This window comes from Gadus morhua, chromosome 21 (genome assembly GCF_902167405.1).
Source record: "Gadus morhua chromosome 21, gadMor3.0, whole genome shotgun sequence".
Taxonomy (NCBI): Eukaryota; Metazoa; Chordata; class Actinopteri; order Gadiformes; family Gadidae; genus Gadus; species Gadus morhua.
Genome location: NC_044068.1, coordinates 2,046,541 through 2,066,466, shown reverse-complemented (window position 1 = coordinate 2,066,466; position 19,926 = coordinate 2,046,541). Strand labels below are relative to the sequence as shown.

The 19,926-nt window shown below is 44.8% G+C and overlaps 2 protein-coding genes and 4 non-coding genes across 7 annotated transcripts in view; 1 reads left to right on the top strand and 5 right to left on the bottom strand.

Annotated features, from left to right (window-relative positions):
• Nucleotides 1-12,202: 12,202 nt before the first annotated feature.
• rps7 (ribosomal protein S7) lies at nucleotides 12,203-16,451 on the bottom strand. 2 transcript variants are annotated; one of them, XM_030345261.1, is made up of 7 exons: nucleotides 16,348-16,451; nucleotides 15,605-15,690; nucleotides 15,368-15,439; nucleotides 14,680-14,823; nucleotides 13,938-14,002; nucleotides 12,856-13,006; nucleotides 12,203-12,314 (listed from the first exon to the last, which is right to left on the bottom strand). In XM_030345261.1, exons 1-7 carry the CDS (start codon nucleotides 16,415-16,417, stop codon nucleotides 12,237-12,239), a joined length of 666 nt encoding a protein of 221 aa, XP_030201121.1. In that variant the 5' UTR covers nucleotides 16,418-16,451; the 3' UTR covers nucleotides 12,203-12,236. The 2 variants fall into 2 exon arrangements, with proteins under 2 accessions (XP_030201121.1, XP_030201122.1); XM_030345262.1 differs by lacking the exon at nucleotides 16,348-16,451 and adding an exon at nucleotides 16,265-16,340.
• On the bottom strand, nucleotides 12,604-12,823 carry LOC115534939 (small nucleolar RNA SNORA73 family). The gene has a single exon (XR_003974397.1). It is a non-coding gene; the product is annotated as a small nucleolar RNA SNORA73 family (small nucleolar RNA).
• Nucleotides 13,645-13,864, bottom strand: LOC115534940 (small nucleolar RNA SNORA73 family). Its single transcript, XR_003974398.1, has one exon. It is a non-coding gene; the product is annotated as a small nucleolar RNA SNORA73 family (small nucleolar RNA).
• On the bottom strand, nucleotides 14,209-14,428 carry LOC115534941 (small nucleolar RNA SNORA73 family). Its single transcript, XR_003974399.1, has one exon. It is a non-coding gene; the product is annotated as a small nucleolar RNA SNORA73 family (small nucleolar RNA).
• On the bottom strand, nucleotides 14,898-15,117 carry LOC115534943 (small nucleolar RNA SNORA73 family). Its single transcript, XR_003974401.1, has one exon. It is a non-coding gene; the product is annotated as a small nucleolar RNA SNORA73 family (small nucleolar RNA).
• A 33-nt stretch (nucleotides 16,452-16,484) lies between the features above and the next one.
• rnaseh1 (ribonuclease H1) overlaps nucleotides 16,485-19,926 on the top strand; it is a 4,641-nt gene continuing 1,199 nt past the window's right edge. Inside the window, exons 1-6 of the mRNA XM_030345260.1 lie at nucleotides 16,485-16,865; nucleotides 17,268-17,392; nucleotides 18,580-18,789; nucleotides 19,029-19,128; nucleotides 19,261-19,315; nucleotides 19,810-19,894. Coding sequence (XP_030201120.1) covers nucleotides 16,735-16,865; nucleotides 17,268-17,392; nucleotides 18,580-18,789; nucleotides 19,029-19,128; nucleotides 19,261-19,315; nucleotides 19,810-19,894 — 706 coding nt within the window. The 5' untranslated portion in view covers nucleotides 16,485-16,734. The remainder of the gene's footprint in view (nucleotides 16,866-17,267; nucleotides 17,393-18,579; nucleotides 18,790-19,028; nucleotides 19,129-19,260; nucleotides 19,316-19,809; nucleotides 19,895-19,926) is intronic.

Genomic DNA, 19,926 nt, shown 5'->3' with positions numbered 1-19,926 from the left:
TCGGCTCCTAAATCAGTCGGCGCCGATAATCGTAAGTATTAAACATGTTCAATATTTACGATTATCGGCGGAGAACGTTGTGGTGTTAAATCGTCTTGTGTGGGGGGGAAGCCGACAATCGGGAGTCTCCAACGTGACGTAATATTTAATTTAACCAATAAAGAGCGAGCTGACTGAACACGGAATTATAACGAGCTATCTCCATGGCTACGATATCCCTGAATACCACCAATATGGCGAAGACAGTTAAAGTTAGATGGACCTCCGATATGGAGGATAAACTTGTCGAACATTGGAAAACACACGAGTGTTTGTACAATATTTGCTTTGGGATTTTTCAGTTAGGATTAATCCCAAAACCACCATCATGCAGTCGGTATCCAGCTGGTCCTCCATGAGTTTACACCATGGACATAATAAAGGATGGACCACGGACTGGAAAATGGCCGCCCATTCATTCCTATGCAAACCTGCTCAGTGGCGCATGGCAACATACAGGAGCGATTTGCTTCCGCGTTATGGGGCCAAGACACGTGACCTATTCCGTGACGTACCGGATGCAGAGATCTTCTTCTTCTTCTAGTTTAGTGGTGGATCATAGTTTTTCCCCATATACCGCCACCTACTTGACTACTACACAGGAGTTTGTGACAAGGACGTTGGCAAATGATACTTTAAATCGTAAAAATAAATTCAAAGAAAAAACCAAACTAACGAAACAAAATAAAACAAACTAACAAAAGAAATGAATAAATAAAAAATAAAATAAAAAAATATATATACTTAAGGTTAAATTCTTCTAATTAGGTTAGTATCTTTTAGCTAATTTATCAGCAATTTCATTGCCATATATTCCATGGTGGGCTGGAATCCAACAGAACTGAATAACTAAACCAAGGCTTATAATATTTAAAAGAAGATGCTTTACCTCTATCACCAAATCTTCACGTATTGAATTATCTGTTATAAAACTTAGTATCTACAACCCATCTAAGAGCGGTTATTATTGTGGCCATCTCGATTGAGTATACTGATAAAGTCACCCACTCTATATCCATATCCTTTTTCAAATTCTGGCATATATATGCCAATACCACATTGTCACCAACTTAGTATCTACAACCCATCTAAGAGCGGTTATTATTGTGGCCATCTCGATTGAGTATACTGATAAAGTCACCCACTCTATATCCATATCCTTTTTCAAATTCTGGAATATATATGCCAATACCACATTGACACCATTCTATGATAGCTGATAACCAAGGTACACACTGTAATACTATAATCAAGAGGACATACAGGCAGTTCAAATAAAAAGAGATAGAACTTTATTTATCTGGAAACTTCATAAATATGTAAGATTGCTCCATATAATACCATAGTAAACGTATAGGCCTAAAAAATTCAGTTCAATGTTATTGCTTAAGAAACAGATTCCTTCCAACTAACTATTTTACGAAGAATGCAATCAATAATTTATATAAAAGTAAATGTTTACATATCGACCAGCAACGAAGTTGGAGTAGCCTACCCAAATATTGAATTGTAATACACCAACATTGTCAATTGTCATACATAGCTAACCATAACCCTGTCATACATAGCTAAACAAGCAAATGAAAATGAAATACCTACCAACGCAACTGAAATGTTAATATTAGACAATTAACAATATTATGAAAATTACGTAGGTCTCCCATAATCATTCAGGTAATCAATACGTCCGTGCCTGTTACAGCTATTTCAATGATGTGTGTTATATATCCGTGTTCAACGCCATTCATGTTAAGTAAAAGGACAAATCTCAGACTTTGGAAGTTAATGGAGTTAATTCGGAATTTAATTTAATTCGGAAGTTAATGGAGCCGTGCACTTCAAAATAGGTCCATAGCAAGGAGCCGTTTGTTTCAGTACGGCTCCTTTCAGCTGCCCACCCAACATCAACTGCTAATAAAACGCTTGAGGAGGCGTTTTGAAAAGAAAAAACTTACATTTTTTTAGAACAGGGTAGAAAGATAATTATGAGCCTTTGATTGATATCCAGACATTTTTTGCGGAGACACAATCCTGTTCCCCACTTGTATTGGAGTGGACGGCGATATCTACTTCTGGGCCACATGAAATGACGGACCCCCGTCCACTCCCAGCTAAAACAGCTGCAATACCAGGCTTGGCCTCTGAGCACGGGTGGATTGCGGAAGTATATTTCTATCCTGGGGGCCTGAGTAAAGGAGGTTTACACCCATAGACATCATATAGGTAGACGCCCCCTTCGGCCTTGGGCGGCATAAATCGTCGGCGCCATCTTGGTACGGGAGTTATTTCGTCTTCGGAGTGAAGATGCCTACTTCATGCGCCGCTTGGGGGTGCACTACCGTCAGGACGATTCAAACGAGATCGCAAGGAATTACCTTTCACAAGTAAGACTAAACAATTGTTTCTATTTGTAATTGTAAAATTCAGTCATGTCACGTAGATCATGTGTTATGTTGAGAGCTAAGAGCTGTTGAGACAGCTAAGTTGCCGCCAGAATCAGACTATAGCTAGTCTAACGTGAAATGGACATGGTGAGCAAAGCCTTATTCTATCGTTCGTCAACAGGAGATAATATTGTCAAGAAATATAGGATATACAGTATATATATATATATATATATATATATATATATAATCTACCACTACTTGCTTGTGAGTAATTACAATGTATGTATAATGTAATTATATAGCATTTATGGTCGCGACGGAAAGCTGCGTTTCGGCTGAGCGACTGGCCTTAATTTCTCTCTGTGATGTATTTAAAAAAGAGACTAGATTAAAACAAAAAAAGGCTCAAAACATGCCACTGTATATGTAATGGTTCTACAATATATGAAGGTGTCACGTAATGAATGAAACTACGGAAAAAATGTCACGATACTCTACATGCACCTGTGAGATGCACGTGCAGTCAGTCGCCGGCCGAAATTGACGTTTTAAACGTTATTTCTATTTAAATGTTTTTCTTTTTTAAAGATACATCTGTATTATGAATCTGACTGACTGGCTAGCTAACCTTTCTCGCAATTTTAAGGTTTCCCAAAGAGAAGCAGTTGAGGAGACAGTGGGAAGTGGCTGTGAAAAGGGAAGACTTTTCTGCCAATGAGAGGTCAATGCTCTGTAGCCAGCACTTTCGGCCGGAGGATTTTGACCGGACAGGCCAAATTGTCAGGCTCAGGGATGGAACTAAACCATCTGTGTTCAGTTTCCCAACACATCTCAAAAGAGTAAGTGCATCACTAAACTTGTTGAAAATGGTTTTTGTGTGTGTGTGTGTGTGTGTGTGTGTGTGTGTGTGTGTGTGTGTGTGTGTGTGTGTGTGTGTGTGTGTGTGTGTGTGTGTGTGTGTGTGTGTGTGTGTGTGTTCATTTGGAATGATTGAGAATGAGATACACCTGTTCAAGTATTTTGTTCTTCGGTTTTAGAAAGTGCCAGCCAGGACTACACAAGCCTCAAGGAAGGCTGAAGCGAGCCTTGTAATTGACTGTTCTTTACAATCATTACAAGTCACTGAACCTTCACCTACCTACCTTGTGAGTATTAACACTAGCTATGCCCCAAAACAGCAGTGAGCATCATGGCATCATAAACATTACTCACTACTGTTTTGTCCTTTTTTACTAGGAACACCCTTATGCATTGCCTCCATCTCCCACTCTTCTCAAGACTAGACTCAGTGAAGCCCTGGCTAGGGTGGAGAGTCTTGAGAAAGAGATGAGGAACTCAAAGGCCCGAGAGTGGAGGGCGAAGAAAACAGTGCGTTGTCTTCTGGAGGACCTCAGGGGGAAGAACCTCATAAATGAAGAGCTGCACGAGAGGCTTGACTTATACTCAGGTAACATTGAAATTAAACTTTGAATGTCAATTATATCTTGGGGCTGTAACCAAAGAAATACAACTGCAATAATGTGTTCAAATGCTTGGCTTGTCTGAATTTCATATATCAGACTTAAACTCCAAATACCTGACGTCTGTAATATGCCCCCATTCATAGTTTGAATAGCATCTGGCACAGACAAAAGCCAACAATCATAGTCTGATAGCTCTAGCTTCAAGACACACAATAGCCAGGTACCTTTGTTGGCAGGTGTTTATGGGCACCTGTTTAGAGCAATCAGTCATGGTTCCTGGCTTTTGTGCATCTTTAAGCTAGAGCTATTAAGTCAATGATTGTTGGCTTTGGTCTACAGCCATGACAAGATTACATTTTTCATTCATATGGCCTTGCCTGGAAATAAACACATTAGCCTATTGGTGTTTTCATAATGACATTCATACTCTTTCAGTCACTTACTAATTACTCTGTGCTATCTGCATTTCAGATCTTCCATTAGGCCTCCTGTCCAAACAGGGCCACGAGTACACTAAAGAGCAGAGGGAGTTTGCCCTCACTCTCCACCTGCACGGGCCCAAAGCCTACTCTTACCTGAGAGAGTCTCTCCACCTCCACCTACCACATCCACATACATTGCAAAGGTATTTGCCATTACATTTAATTGCACTTTATTGATAGGAAATTACTGGTTCAAATACATTTGTATTGTATTATTGCTACTTAATAATAACTACTTTTTCATTTGATAAAGGTGGATGATCTCTGTGGATTCCAAGCCTGGACTCAACACCATGATGCTGGACATGTTGAGAAGAAAAAGAGAGGAAGATCCAGTGAAGTATGGACGTGTGGCGCTCATGCTGGATGGCATGGCCATCAGGAAACATGTCCAGTACAGTCCACATTCCCAGAAAATGACCGGATTTGTGGACATGGGGGATGGCCTAAACGAGACAGATATTGCCACTGAGGCTCTGGTTTTTATGGTGGTTGGCCTACAAGGCCATTGGAAGGCTCCAATTGCCTACTACCTGACCAAGTCTCTGACGCCCGACACACAGAAGGTCCTGCTGGTACATGCGCTGGAGGCCCTGCATGAGCGTGGCATCCGGGTCATGTCCCTCACAATGGATGGGCATGCATCAAACGTAAGCATGTGCAACCAGCTGGGGTGCCAGCTAAAGGCCAACCCTTGTGAGCCTTTGAAAACATTTTTCCCCCATCCTGCGACTGGCGAGAGGGTGTTTGTCATGATGGACGCTTGCCACATGTTGAAGCTGGCAAGAAACATGCTGCAAGCGTACAGCCCAATCTGTAGCAGAACTGGCCTCATCAACTGGGACTACGTTGTTTGTTTGAACGATATTCAAACAAAGAATGGACTGCATGCTGCCAACAGGGTCACTGAAAAGCACATTCAGTTTGACTCACAGAAGATGAAGGTGTCCCTGGCTGCACAGACGCTGAGTCGCTCTGTGGCAGTAGCGCTCCGAACGCTGAGGGACCTGGGGTATCCACGCTTCACCCTCTCTCTAGCGACAGCCGAATTCATTGAGGTAAGACTAGATTCAAACATTGTTTTCTTATCAAAGGGTCCTGGCCATCTTCTTCATCTTCATCTTCTTCCTTTCTATTTCCTAAACAATTTATTTTAGATGATTGACAGGCTGTTTGACATTATGAACAGCCGCAATCCCCGTGCCAAAGGATTCAAAGCCCCCCTGGGATCTTTGAATTGGACAAGGAGTGTGGAACTCTTGTCCAGAGGCCGGGAGTACTTAATCAGTTTGGTGATGAAGGATGGAACTCCCCTTCATCGTTCAAAGAGGTATTTTAAATAGTGACTCTTCCATATGTGCATGCTCTGCTTATGCATGCATATGATGCTCTGTTCTATTGTTCCGATCTTTTTGCTGTCTGCGGTTTTTCAGTTCATACAGGTGAATGTGGAAATGTCCATGAAATGTCCATCTACAACTTTCAAACTGACAAAATATTTTCTTTTTAAGGTACCTGTCTGTCATGGGGTTTGTCATCAACATTGACACCCTAATGCTGATGTGTCCTGAGCTGCTTCAGAGTCAGCAATATATCTGCACCTACCGGTTCAGCCAGGATCATTTGGAGCTCCTTTTCAACTCCATCAGGGCATCAGGTAAGGATCTCAGAAGTTTCTAAATTAATTAAATTGTCTTTCCAAAAAAGTCTTTGACGTCTGAAAAGAGTAAATATCGCTATTAAGTGTTGTGTGTTTTTGGTTTTTAGGGGGCTGGAACAACAATCCCTCCGCAGGCCAGTTCCAGGGCATCTTCCGCCGGCTCATGGTCCGATGTGGTGTCACACCGAGCACTTCAGGGAATGTGGCACCACAGGATGAGACCGTGTCTCTGTCGGCTGTAGAGATGTCCTCTCCCTCTGAAACGGAAGAGCTTGAGGTGCCCTTCGTGAATGTGTCTGCGTTGATTGGGGACCACAGCTACTTGCCAACCCGCTTTGGTGGCCTAGTGGAAAACGCACTGGTCTACATTGCAGGGTTTGTGGTGCGGCAGGTTTTGAGAAAGCTGTCCTGTGGTGAGTGCCGTGCTAGCCTGGTGACAGATGCTGCACGCGCATCTTTCGACGAGAGCTACCACCTGCTGACTCTGAAGAACAAAGGAGGGCTGATGATTCCTTCAGAGGGGACAGTGAAGGTGGTCAGGTCAGCAGAGCGGTTCATTCGCCAGCGTGCATCAGGGCAAGCTGTCAGTGTGTCTGTGATCCAGCAGTTTGTCCGGGCTGACATCTGGACAGATGATGTGTTTCTCCTCAAGGAGCACATTCAGGACACACAATTTGGCATTGAAAACCACCACTTTGCACTGTTGTCCTTGGTTGTGTCTGTATTTCACAAAATCAGGCTGCACCACATTGCAAAACTGAGCACGCTGCAATTACAGACTGGCAACAGTCGAAAAAAGCTCAGCAAGACTATACTTTTTAAAGGGTTCTAGCCTAGATTAAATTATTATATAATATCATATTGTGGCGACTCCTACCCCTGGGGAGTCTGGGTAATGGGGTATTCATAACGTTGTTTGGGGAAAAGGGGGTTTATTGTCTTTAGATAAGTTGTTTATGTTATTAGGTTCAGTGGGGTTAACGGGTTTGGGGTCTCTATTGTTTGTGTGTTTATTGTGTGTAGTGTTGTCGGCAACCATTACCCGGAATTGGATGTATGTCCGTCGGTCAGGTGTGCCGTGTTTTCTGTTATGTGTGCGTGTTTGAATAAAGGCAGCTCTCGGGGTCGTGCGGTGTATTGAGGCACGAGAGTTGCGCCGCCATTTAAACCTGGGCTCCCGTCTCGTCCTTCCCGCGCTGCTCGCCACAATATATTGTGTGAAATTATATATTGTGTCAATTGCACTGCATAGATGTGAAAATGTTATGAGCATGATTGTATATTATGTCAAATTGTACAAATGTACAAATATATATATTATATAATATGAATATATACCTATACTTAAAATATATTATATTGTTTCACATATTATATATATCATATATATGTTATTCCATTGCACATTATACTGAGTCATTATATTATATTGTATTATATATATGCTGTTATTTATATTACAGTTCAACTATTGAGATGTGTATGTATATATTGAGATGTGTATATTTTTACTGCTATAGAATATATATATATATTCTCTTATAATATATATAATATATTTCTCTTAATGATGGTCAATACGTAGTAACTAAAGAAGCACTATTTCGATAGTTCATAGATCTCAGTATTTTCAAAGTGCACGGGCTGTGCAAGAAAAGGGAGCGTTTATCATAGACCCATGCACATGTATGACTGGCGATTTAACTAGCGAGATTCAAAGTAACGTAGAGGCAAATCTTTTTCACACACTTCACGTAGAGCATAAACCCTTGAATACTCCATGAAATTGGTTGCGAAATGTAAAAGGTTATCGTGATTTTTATCCAGATAAACCGCAGCTCCTGGCAACTTGCGCTTGTTTTGACGCGTCTGACAGACCTCCGGCTTCAGAGAGCTCCCGTACCAATATGGCGGCGCCGCGTTTCGCCTAGGCAACGGGCTGACGCAGTGGAGGCGGCGTCTACCTATATGATGTCACTGGCTGTGTCCCAATTCAGGGGACGCATCCTTCGAAGGCTGCATTCGAAGGATGCGTCGACGCCGATTGCGTCACAGCGACGCGCCAAGTGCTGTCCCAATTCCAAGGGTCCTTCAAATGCGGCCTACGAATGCAGCCTTCTTTTCCCGGATTTTAAGGATGCATCGGCTGTATCCTTCGCGGCCCAACGTATCCCAAGATCCTTCACGGCCCAACGTATCCCTCCCAAGATTCATTGCGCAGTCAATCCAAAAAATAAAACAATAATGGCGGAGAATGTGGATTTGACTTTTTCATTTAAATGTAAGTATTTGGTTTCCAGTCACTCGAGTATTTAACGATACAAATGTTAAAATACTAATTTGTATCGTTAAAAACACAAATAAGTTATCCTTAAAACTTATTTCATTAAAGTAATATGCAATATAAGTAAGGTAACGTTACAGTTAGTGAAGCTGTAACGGTAACAAAGAACACCCGTTAAGCCCTATAGTTTTAAATTTAAGCGGTCAAAATGGTTTTATTTACCGAAATTGGGGCGATTATATAGATAATTTGCTATTCTGTAACGTTAGATAAATGGACCAACGCGAACACAGGTTGTGGACCCTGGTTTTCAGACCGTAACGTTACAGACGTTGGGATTGATTACACAGCTAACTTGGTTATTTTGCTATTTAAGCTGCTTTTGTTTGTTAGTGTAAAGTAAAACGAATTCTAACATTTGGTTTTGCTTTAGGGAGCAAGGAGCATACTGCTCAATTGATCAAACTCAGGGGGGAGAACGACGAGCTCTTCACCGGGGTGAAACATTCGGCGAGTGTGGCTTGGGGGTAAGGAAACAATCGTTTATTTATATCGTAAGTTAGTTTATAAAAATTATTATAGGCCATTTGTATATCTACATTTGACCATCTTGTAAAGGTTAGTTAAATTAGCCCTCATTGAAAAGCAGGACAGATACAACATCCACAGAAATCGTTTACTACGATGTCCTATTTTGGGTTATTAAAGAAAGACAAAAAAAGTCACAGCTCGCATCAGTACTAGACAGCACTCGAAAAACACACAAAGAAAAAGGGTGTTTTGACTTCTACTGGTTGTCTTATTATTATGGGCTTCATATAGGATGAGGGCTAATTTAAATGTAACCTTTACAAGATGGTCAAATGTATGTATTATAAATGGCCTATTGTTAACATGGGCTATTAACATGATTGATAAATGTGTCTCTTGTTTTCTCTGATTAATAATCTCTCTGTGTTTAGGACAATTCTGGAGAAAATAGGCCTGCAGGGGAAGGTGACTCCCCCGCAGGCAAAGAAAAACTTTTGCTGAAATTTGTTTTGATACTGCTCTTGTTGTTAACTGCCATGATTGATTTCCTCTGCCTTAGGATTGCAAGTATCCAGGGTCAGGAGAGGGGGGAGGTGGGAAACCCACTGCTGCCACTTGGCCCTGGTTTGTCCCCATGGATAAGGTATTGGATTGGGACAGAGGCATTCCACCAACCCCCCTGTCCTAATTGCCTCCATCCCTGAGAACACACCAGGGCCAAGTACAGCAGTGGTGGATCAGGAGGTGGAGGACAAGGATCAGGAGGAGGAAAGACAGCGAGGGCCAAGGTCCAGAAAGAGGGACAGAGAGGAAGACATGTTCCAGAGTCGCTCACTATCTTCCGAAAAGGACTCAAGATTCACCTGTTCAGAGTCCACCTCGACTGCATAGCCACCCTCCCCCTTCTGGCCACCATTGTACACTGTGTTGTATTGTATTATAGTACTTAACTGTGTAGCAACTGCAGTAGCTGCTATCATGGCTGTAACACGGGGAATGGGTTAGCCTAGCGATTGTGGTACTTGCACTTGGTTCTATGAACATCCTTTCTGTACCGACAGCGATATATTGATGCACTTCTTGTGACAAATGTACTTATTGTAAGTCGCTTTGGATAAAAGCGTCTGCTAAATGCCCTAAATGTAAATGTAAGATGTAAATGTTCCAGTTAATAAAAGAGGACATGAGGCTACAAAGGGGGGAGGCAGAGGAGAGGAAAGCCCAGGAAAGCAGGGAAAGAATGGATAGGTTTTTCTCAATTTTGGAGCGTTTGGTGGACAAATAACTTATGGTCTGTTATATTTAACGCATTGTTTATTATTTACATATTTATTGAAACTAACTTATTTAACTAACTATTTAACTAACTTTTTTGATTAACTATTTATTAAAACCCTTACTAACTTTTTTGTATTGACTAATGTATTCGTATGAAACATATATACAACAATAAAACTATTTGCAACAAACATTCATGTGACTATTTACAACAATTATTATAAAACTACTATATACAAAAACATAATGATCAATAATAATTTTTGTTGGTTTCTTTTTTTCGCGCTGTCTGGTTTAACTTCTGTTAACAGGTCAGTTCAGCTGTCAGGGTTGCTAGGTGACAGGAGCAGCGTGGTCACGCAAGTGAAAGGGCGGTAACGGTTTGTTACGTAAACCAGAAATGCTCCGTAGGCTAGACCGTCCCATTTCTTCGGCCTTCGGAGTGTCCTTCGCGGTCTACGAAGGCCGCATCCTTCGAAGGACGCGGTCTACGAAGGACGCGTCCTATGAATTGGGACACAGCCTATGTTTACACCGGTTTACACTCGCTCTTCTTCACTTCTTCTTGTAGTTAGTTCAATGACTATTTTTGGTGTGACTGCCCCCACAGGTCAGTCAGAGTACTACGTCAGATCACGTTTGTTCACGCGAGATTTCTTGCTTGAGGGACAAGATTCTAGTGCGTCTGAAGACAAATCTTTATGTGTGTGGTGTGCTGTGTTTGGAATATCGCAGGACACCACACACAATACGATCAAAACTGTTAATGTTAATGTGTGGGGTCTCCACAGATAAAAAAATCGGTTGAGATTTATAAAATCTTTATGTGTGTGGCAGGCTTAGCAACTGCGAGTATCCATTGCTTGCAGGGACACTGCAGGAATTCGGATGCGTACTCAGAACGTTTCAGTTGTGATTCTAACTCACCATAAGATCATCCTATTTATCCTCGTTAGGGCCTTTATAAACAATGCACCAGGCACTTTATTACTCAGCCATACCAGGATCTTAACCGATTAAAGCTGTTCTATTCCACTTCCAAAATATCAGCCACGGAATTATAGGGACATTGGCAAGTCTGCCCCTACACACGAAGTAGCACTTTTTACATCCTGACAGCAATAAATAACTTATGGGCAATGAAAAAGAAGCGAAAAAAAAACGAAATCTGTATCGGCTATAAACCTGTTAAAATGCTTACCAATCGGAGACATTGTACCCGAATCTAAATAACCAATCACAAGCCTGCGCGTTCTCTCCCCTCTGTGTACGAGACTGAGCCGAACTGAGCGCGTTCACGGAGGGCAAAGAAAGCGTTGTTGTCATAGTAGTTCATGACGGTGGACTAGACCTAGTGAGCCTACAACGTCAACACGATGGAAGAAAAAAAACAGAAGTTACCACTGCCACCGTTACTTGCCCCGGTTCATCCTTTTAAAAAGGCAAGAAAAAGAAAGACAGAAACTGAAAAGGCAGCAACAAAAAAGAAGTTGGATTGCTCGAGGAAAAACGAGAATAAATATTGGATTAGCTTTTCAGCGATGGCGACAGCTGAGGGAGTTGAATGGCCTGAAAAGTGACGCAATGGTTGCCGTTGAAGTAAGCCGTAAGCAGCAGCAGCGCTCGTGCACGGCTCTGTGTCGAAGGGTGGGGGCAGGGAGTCCTGAAGGGTGGGGGAGGAGTTCAACGGAACTCCGAAGAGAAGCTAATTTCAAATCATGCTAGCTCTCTCACATCGTACAGTATAGCTTTAAGGGTAGAAAGTTGTGAAAAAATGGCTTACCTGGAAAGCACCCGATAGGTAACAGTTCATTCACATGTAATTTCACTGCTTTGTTGAATGCCTAATTCTGACTGGTCCATTCGTGGACGGCAAATCTAACCATGGAATACGAGAAAATTAGGAAGTTCAATGAAAAATAGATTTAACAAAACATCATTTAAATTGATATATTAATTTTATCAAACATATTAACTCCCCCTTTTTAGGAGTTTTAAAACTATAGCTTATTATTTCCCCTTTGAGGGGCATGCCCGTTTGCTATCACACACTCAAAGATTAGACTCTCAAACGTCACCAACAGTAAACAAATTTATTTTGTCATTTGCATGTTACAGCTGGAACTCCGGGAATTCAAACACAACGTCTTTGCCTGTGAGCTTCTTGTAGACCCCTGAGAAGGTCTCCACCTGCAAGCACAACGGAGGAAACGTCACACACCGGGAACACTGCAGTGCCAAGGAACACACTGCTGCTTCTACACTGTCCCCACCTCACGGTCACACTAGTACGCAGTACAGACATGCCACACCAACAGCAGTATGCAGTACATGTACAGTGTAATATCCCTAGCAATATCATACTGTAATATGCAATGAGTAGAGTTTACAACCTTCTTCATTTAACATCCCCTAATCTCGTGCACATCTTGGTGTCCAGGTCATATCTCAACGAGTCTACTACCTAGTAAAGATGGAGGCATGTGCCCTGCATGGTTTAGCTCCCCAGTCACGGCCCAGAAGGCTCTAGGAAGTTATAGGAATATACAGAACGCCCGTCCTCACCGGCCCGAGAGCCGGGGACTGAGCTTGCTCTCCGACGTCGTGGAACGGGAATGTACGTCACAGCATAGCGCTACGCTCCCATACGCCACAAGGACAGAGCCATGCAAGAGCTACTCACAGGATGTCCACGTCGGTCACACACACGCGGGTTGTCATGGGAACTCACTTTGTGTTCTACGTTGTTCTGCTGCGCCTTGTCCAGATGCACCTTGATCAGCCGACTGCTGTCCAGCTTCACGCGGATCCTCTTGCCCACGATCTCGCTGGGGAACACCAGGTCTTCCAGGATGGCATCATGCACGGAGGTCAGGGTACGGCTGTAGGGGCACAGAGCACGTTAACGACAGACCAGCGCTGCTCGGGTTAGCTGTGGGAGACGGCCCGGGTTAGTTTACACGGGTTAGTTAACACGCAGGCCACACCACGTCCCAACGCCACGTCTGACAGCCCTCATGATCCACCCGCCCAGAGACGTGGCCGATGAAGCCCACTTGTTTGATCCTTGGTTATCACGCCGTTTGTTTTGAGGAACAAAGTCCTGAACGGCTTTTACCGCTCCCCATAATGTCATGGGGGCACTTATGTCAGCCAAGGAATAAATACAAAGAGTATCGATAAACATAAAACCCTTATCCGGAATAAAAGCCAATACATTTAACACATTGCACCATGCCACTGGTAGGCCCGTTGAGAGCATAACCAAGTTGGGGTGACCGTTCGCTACGAGGTAGATGTATCATAGTACGGTGTTACAACTAGGGCGGTGGTCCGTCAGTAGATAACGATGTCTGGACATACTTTTAAAACCTGCAGAAACCATTCAAGAACTACTTCCAAACACTGGCCTGACACAAAGACTACGGTACATCCCCGGTACATTCATTTAGGTTTTGAGCTATCAGAAATGACAATTTCACAAAAGACGGATACAAAAAATATTATAACATCCAGATTTGGTTGTGCCCTGCATGGTTTAGCTCCCCAGTCACGGCCCAGAAGGCTCTAGGAAGTTATAGGAATATACAGAACGCCCGTCCTCACCGGCCCGAGAGCCGGGGACTGAGCTTGCTCTCCGACGTCGTGGAACGGGAATGTACGTCACAGCATTATGCTACGCTCCCATACGCCACAAGGACAGAGCCATGCAAGAGCTACTCACAGGATGTCCACGTCGGTTACAATAATGGTTTAGTAGCAACACAATGCAAGTTCAATCATAGACAAACTACTAATCGGGTTTCGACTTGCCTCCTGGGACGCTTCTGCTTATTCTTGATGCGGCTTTTCCTGGTGGGCTTGGGCAGGATCCTCCTCTGGAGAAATAGAAAAGGCGCATGTTAACCCAATAACTGAGGAAAAAGAACAATACTGAGATGACATATCAACTAGCACCGTCAACCACCCTCAGACGAAATGGCACATGTCTTAGAAGGACGTCCACTTTAAGCAATGGACAAAAATGTGTAGTTTGAGGGTGCATTTGGAAAAAAAATGCAAGTGCCTGTTGATAAAGATGGAAGCATGTGCCCTGCATGGTTTAGCTCCCCAGTCACGGCCCAGAAGGCTCTAGGAAGTTATAGGAATATACAGAACGCCCGTCCTCACCGGCCCGAGAGCCGGGGACTGAGCTTGCTCTCCGACGTCGTGGAACGGGAATGTACGTCACAGCATTATGCTACGCTCCCATACGCCACAAGGACAGAGCCATGCAAGAGCTACTCACAGGATGTCCACGTCGGTTACAAACTTTGAAAGTCACCCATATAAACAATGACAAAGATTGTTCAAAGAAAGAACGTGAAGGAATAGAGCGGCCGAATTAGAACTTTGCAATACTTTGAATGTGGTTCATGAAGCATTGTATGCAAACTTAAATGACAATTCCAACACAGAAGCAGCTTGTGGGGCAGGACTGAAGCCCTCCGCCTGCCGGGGTGCGGCGGCCGGCGGACCCGAGCCACTGACCCAGGTCAGAGAACGGGTTCCTCACCTGTGCGACGAAGACCACGTGCTTTCCACTGAACTTCTTTTCCAGCTCCCTCACAAGCCGCACCTGGATCTTCTGGAAGGACTTCAGCTGAGGTACTGGAACGAAGATGATGATGGCCTTTCTGCTGCCTCCAACATCAATTTCCTGAAAACCCAAAACCACAAAACTTTATCAAGGGCCGTCGTACTCAAATTCAACCGTTTCATTAACGGATGAATGATTATGCCCCGCATGGTTTAGCTCCCCAGTCACGGCCCAGAAGGCTCCAGGAAGTTATAGGAATATACAGAACGCCCGTCCTCACCGGCCCGAGAGCCGGGGACTGAGCTTGCTCTCCGACGTCGTGGAACGGGAATGTACGTCACAGCATAGCGCTACGCTCCCATACGCCACAAGGACAGAGCCATGCAAGAGCTACTCACAGGATGTCCACGTCGGTTACAAACATTGATAATGTCACCCATTTTAAACATAACAAATTAACGATTTTGTTCCAAAGAAAAAAGTGAAGGAACATAGCGCCCGATTTACCATTTTGAACGAAAGCAGAAATACGAGAAGACATGTGAAACACTTTGAATATAGTTCATGAAGCATTGCATGCAAACTACACGTTGGCTCGCGATACTCAAGACACCTCAGGTACTATTCAATCGTTACCAATTCAACTTTAATCCAGGGCTTGTACCTTTGCAGCGGTGATGTTCAGCTCTCTCAGCTGAGCCTTGAGGTCGGAGTTCATCTCCAGCTCGAGAAGAGCCTAAACACATTAAACAAAGTCATGAAACATAGTTTTACACACAATAATGCCATCGCATGGGATGAGACATTTGATGTCCGATGATTGACTACAAACTTTAACCGACATGCTGGACACACAGATTAAGATGAATGGCTGATTCGATTAACACGTAGTGAACGTTACCTGGGAGATCCCAGACTCGAACTCGTCTGGCTTTTCGCCATTCGGCTTGACGATCTTGGCGCTTGTACTGAACATGGCCTTTATGTCTGTAGAAGGAAAGATGGATTAGCTCACCGTGAACCAACAGTCTGAAGAGATGGAACAGGTCACCATGAGTCTCAGCCCAACACAGCACGCTGGCCCCACGGTGGGTTAGCAAAGAGCTAACAGTGATGGTAACGTCCATGTGGAACGCACAACGACCAATCAATTAACTTGACAGAGAACCAACATAACGACATGGCTAGATCAGCGTTTTTAAGGTCCACGTGTCTGGGATAGAGGGACAATAGTCGTAGTTCACCTGGACGCGCTAGCCTGATGCTAACAGTACCTTTGGTGCTAGCGTTTTAACAGTCAACGGGGCAACACTATAGCCACTAGACGACACGTACCCATTAACTAATTCAATAAGTCTACTATCAAAAAGAGCAGTGAGGGTCTGGCGTTAAACCAGCGGGTCTGCAGCGGTGACCAATGCGGGGCCTCGGGACGACCGACCCTGGAGCCACAACCCGTCCACCCCCAGCCACAATACTATCCCCTAATAACAAACACACAACGGCCATCCACCACCAAACATTAGGTAATCAAAGGCATCAGTGCCCCGAGATAACGTACAATGTAAAAATATGGCGATTTAATGTTTGTTTCACACATTAAAACATAGAAGCTCGTATCCTCGGAGAAATAGCATGACCAACCTCTGTCAACGACGGCCAAGGAAGAGGCCGGAACATCGCGAGAGTTCAATTCATCCTCCTCGAGAATCATGGGAACCCGGAAGTAGTGAGTAGATATATTTTGCGTTTGGCTGCCGCAGATTCCACTAATGGTGACAGGAAGACAGCCCGTTACAGAGCTATCTTCAGTATATACAGTTCACAACTGTGTTCATACGTATATTTGACACTCGAAAGTCAGGTCAGGTCGTGCAAGGTGTGTTTGTCCAACAGTACGCCCTTTGTTGGGTCTTTATTAACGCCAGGCGGCGAGTTGCGCTGTAAACAGTAAACGCAGAGACCAGAGGCACAACAACATGTGTGGCAGCCCTCCAGTGCAGAGGGCCGGGCACTGAGGGTGGAGGACTGATGTTCAGATGGACCGCTCTCTGTAAGGTTGTCCGCAGGACGGTGTGCAGCGCGGCCGACGACATGGTGGGGAAGGGCAAGTTCTTCTACGCGGTGCACAAGGGCACCAAGCCCGGAGTGTACACCAGCTGGTGAGTGGGACACACACACACGCATACATAACACACACACACACACACACACACACACACACACACACACACACACACACACACACACACACACACACACACACACACACACACACCAACACACACATAACAACACACACGCACGCACATAATAACACTCACTGTAGTGTTATATGAACACATTGTGTACGTGTATCTATTTGTTTTATTGTATAACCATACTTACTACCGATTTTACCCTGAGCCGAGCAGTTATCTGAAGCATGTCCAACAAGCTAGACACCCAGTGATCCTACACTTGTCCATGGACCGTGGGTCTGTGATTGTTTACAATGTGATGAAGAAGAACCAAATCCCTGATAACTTGAACTGAGTGGATTCCCATCTCCCTCCCTGGTCTAGGGATGAGTGCAGGAGCCAGGTGGAGAAGTTCCCGTGTGCGATTTATAAGAAGTTTGCTTCAGAGAAAGACGCCTGGGCCTTCTTCAGAGGAGTGAAGCAAGCTGCGGTACCCACCCCTGTCAAAGGTAGGACGGACTCTATAGGGCTCTGTAGCTCTAAGGTAGGACAGACTCTATAGGGCTCTGTAGCTCTAAGGTAGGGCAGACTCTAGGGCTCTGTACTGTAGCTGTAAGGTAGGACGGACTCTATAGGGCTCTGTACTGTAGCTCTAAGGTAGGACAGACTCTATAGGGCTCTGTAGCTCTAAGGTAGGGCAGACTCTAGGGCTCTGTACTGTAGCTGTAAGGTAGGACGGACTCTATAGGGCTCTGTACTGTAGCTCTAAGGTAGGACAGACTCTATAGGGCTCAGTACTGTAGCTCTAAGGTAGGACAGACTCTATAGGGCTCTGTACTGTAGCTGTAAGGTAGGACAGACTCTAGGGCTCTGTACTGTAGCTGTAAGGTAGGACAGACTCTATAGGGCTCTGTACTGTAGCTGTAAGGTAGGACAGACTCTATAGGGCTCTGTACTGTAGCTGTAAGGTAGGACAGACTCTAGGGCTCTGTACTGTAGCTGTAAGGTAGGACAGACTCTAGGGCTCTGTACTGTAGCTGTAAGGTAGGACAGACTCTATAGGGCTCTGTAGCTCTAAGGTAGGACAGACTCTATAGGGCTCTGTAGCTCTAAGGTAGGACAGACTCTAATAGGGCTCTGTAGCTGTAAGGTAGGGCAGACTCTAGGGCTCTTTACTGTAGCTGTAAGGTAGGACAGACTCTAGGGCTCTGTACTGTAGCTGTAAGGTAGGACAGACTCTAGGGCTCTGTACTGTAGCTGTATGGTAGGACAGACCCTATAGGGCTGTGTCTGTAAAGTAGGACAGACTATACATAGGAGCACAGTTGGAATACTATGCATTGTGGGGTTATTGTTAAATCCAGAAAACTTTGTTGTGAAAGAGGTAGTCTCTGGCTTTCATGTAACCCAAACCTGCCCTGTGGGATTAGTGAGTGTTTGTTGTAGGAGCTACAGTAGGGGAAGGAAGAGGCTACGATAATACCAACAATCCAGGGACGTGTGATGAATAATATGGTTAATTCTGTTTGCATAGATGAATAGATTGCTCGAAAATGGAGGACAACCTGGAGATTATAATCACATCAAAAACTTCTACAATTCTGAACAACATTGTTTTTGACCTGAAAACCAAAGCATTTCCAGGCACACGTAAAATCCCCTGAGTCGATCCTGTGTTGTGCGTTGTGTCCCGAAGCCTCCAGCAGTGGTGCCTCCCTCAGCCTGCTTCCCAAGAGGGGGCCGGAGCCTCTCAACTACATCCCTATTGGCCAGAAGAGGTGCTACTCAAACAAGGAGGCGGAGTCTCCCTCCAAAAGGCTCAAGGGATCCGTCGAGAGCTCTCCCCCAGAGAGCAGCTGCTCCTCCTCCTGCTCCTCGGAGGAGGGGGACGGCTTCACCCGCATGGGTGAGACCTCCCCCTGGGTTCCCTTCTCATCCAGTGGTTCCCCACCTGCGAGGCAGACCCCACTGGCGGCCCCCTGATTTGCATATGTGGTTGTTTGAGATTAGTGCTGTTTTAAATTGAAGGTCCAATCAAATGGATACAGTAGATGCTTCAGAGATAATAGGTTTTGTTTTTTGGGGTAGCTGATTTAGTGTGTTTTTTAAACCCGTCGGTGGTGTTGTTCCTGCGGTGTCCACCAGGGGATGCTGTCGTCGTCTACACCGATGGATGCTGTTCTAATAACGGACGGAAGGGGGCGCGGGCAGGGATCGGAGTTTACTGGGGACCCAACCATCCACTGTGAGGCTCCCTCCCTCTCTCCTCTCTCTTCACCTGTCTCTGTTCCCTAGTGGGATGGATTGAATGCAGGGTAAACACACACACACACCTCTTAGCTGCTCCTGCTGTTTACATTCTTCTTTCATTCTGAAGGAACGCTGCAGATCGTCTGGGGGGAAGACAGACCAATCAGAGAGCCGAGATCCAGGTACGGTTTTCTTTTTAGACCAATCAGAGAGCCGATGCAACATTCATATTCTGTGCTGTTGAGGTACTAGCGGATAGCCTGCTAACCGTTAGCAGGTAAACTGCTAGTTAAGACAGCGGTTAGCGGTACCTCCGTTGGCAGGCTAGGTTTTAGTGTGGTCAGCTGGGTCAGCGTGCCTACTGTGGCAGTAGCTCAGGAGGTAGAGCGGGTGGGCTGGTAACTTGAAGGTTGCTGGTTCGATCCCCGGCTCCTCCTAGCTGACTGTGGAGATGTCCGTGAGCAAGACGCCTCACCCTGTGCTCCCGACGAGCGGGATGTCGCCCTGCATGGTTAACGCTGCCGTCGGTGTGTGAATGTGTGAGTGAATGTGTGAGTGAATGGTGAATGTGAGGCAATATTGTAAAGCGCTTTGAATGGCCAATAGGTTAGGAAAGTGCTGTATAGCACAGTCGGTTTACTCGGCAGTCCATTTACTGTGTGCTGCTGTGGGACAGGCGGCTTGCAGAGCCCTGGAACAGGCCAAGGAGCAGGACATCAAGAAGCTGGTCATCTACACCGACAGCAAGTTCACCATCAACGGTATGTGGCCGGACCTCAAGATCTCCTGGAGA

Coding starts and splice junctions, on each gene's coding strand:
- rps7 (XM_030345261.1), bottom strand. CDS start 16,417: ATGATTCTCGAGGAGGATGAATTGAACTCTCGCGATGTTCCGGCCTCT. Junction 14,824..15,367: donor TGAACATCACCGCTGCAAAG/GTACAAGCCCTG, acceptor TTGGGTTTTCAG/GAAATTGATGTTGGAGGCAG. Junction 14,003..14,679: donor ACGTGGTCTTCGTCGCACAG/GTGAGGAACCCG, acceptor CTATTTCTCCAG/AGGAGGATCCTGCCCAAGCC.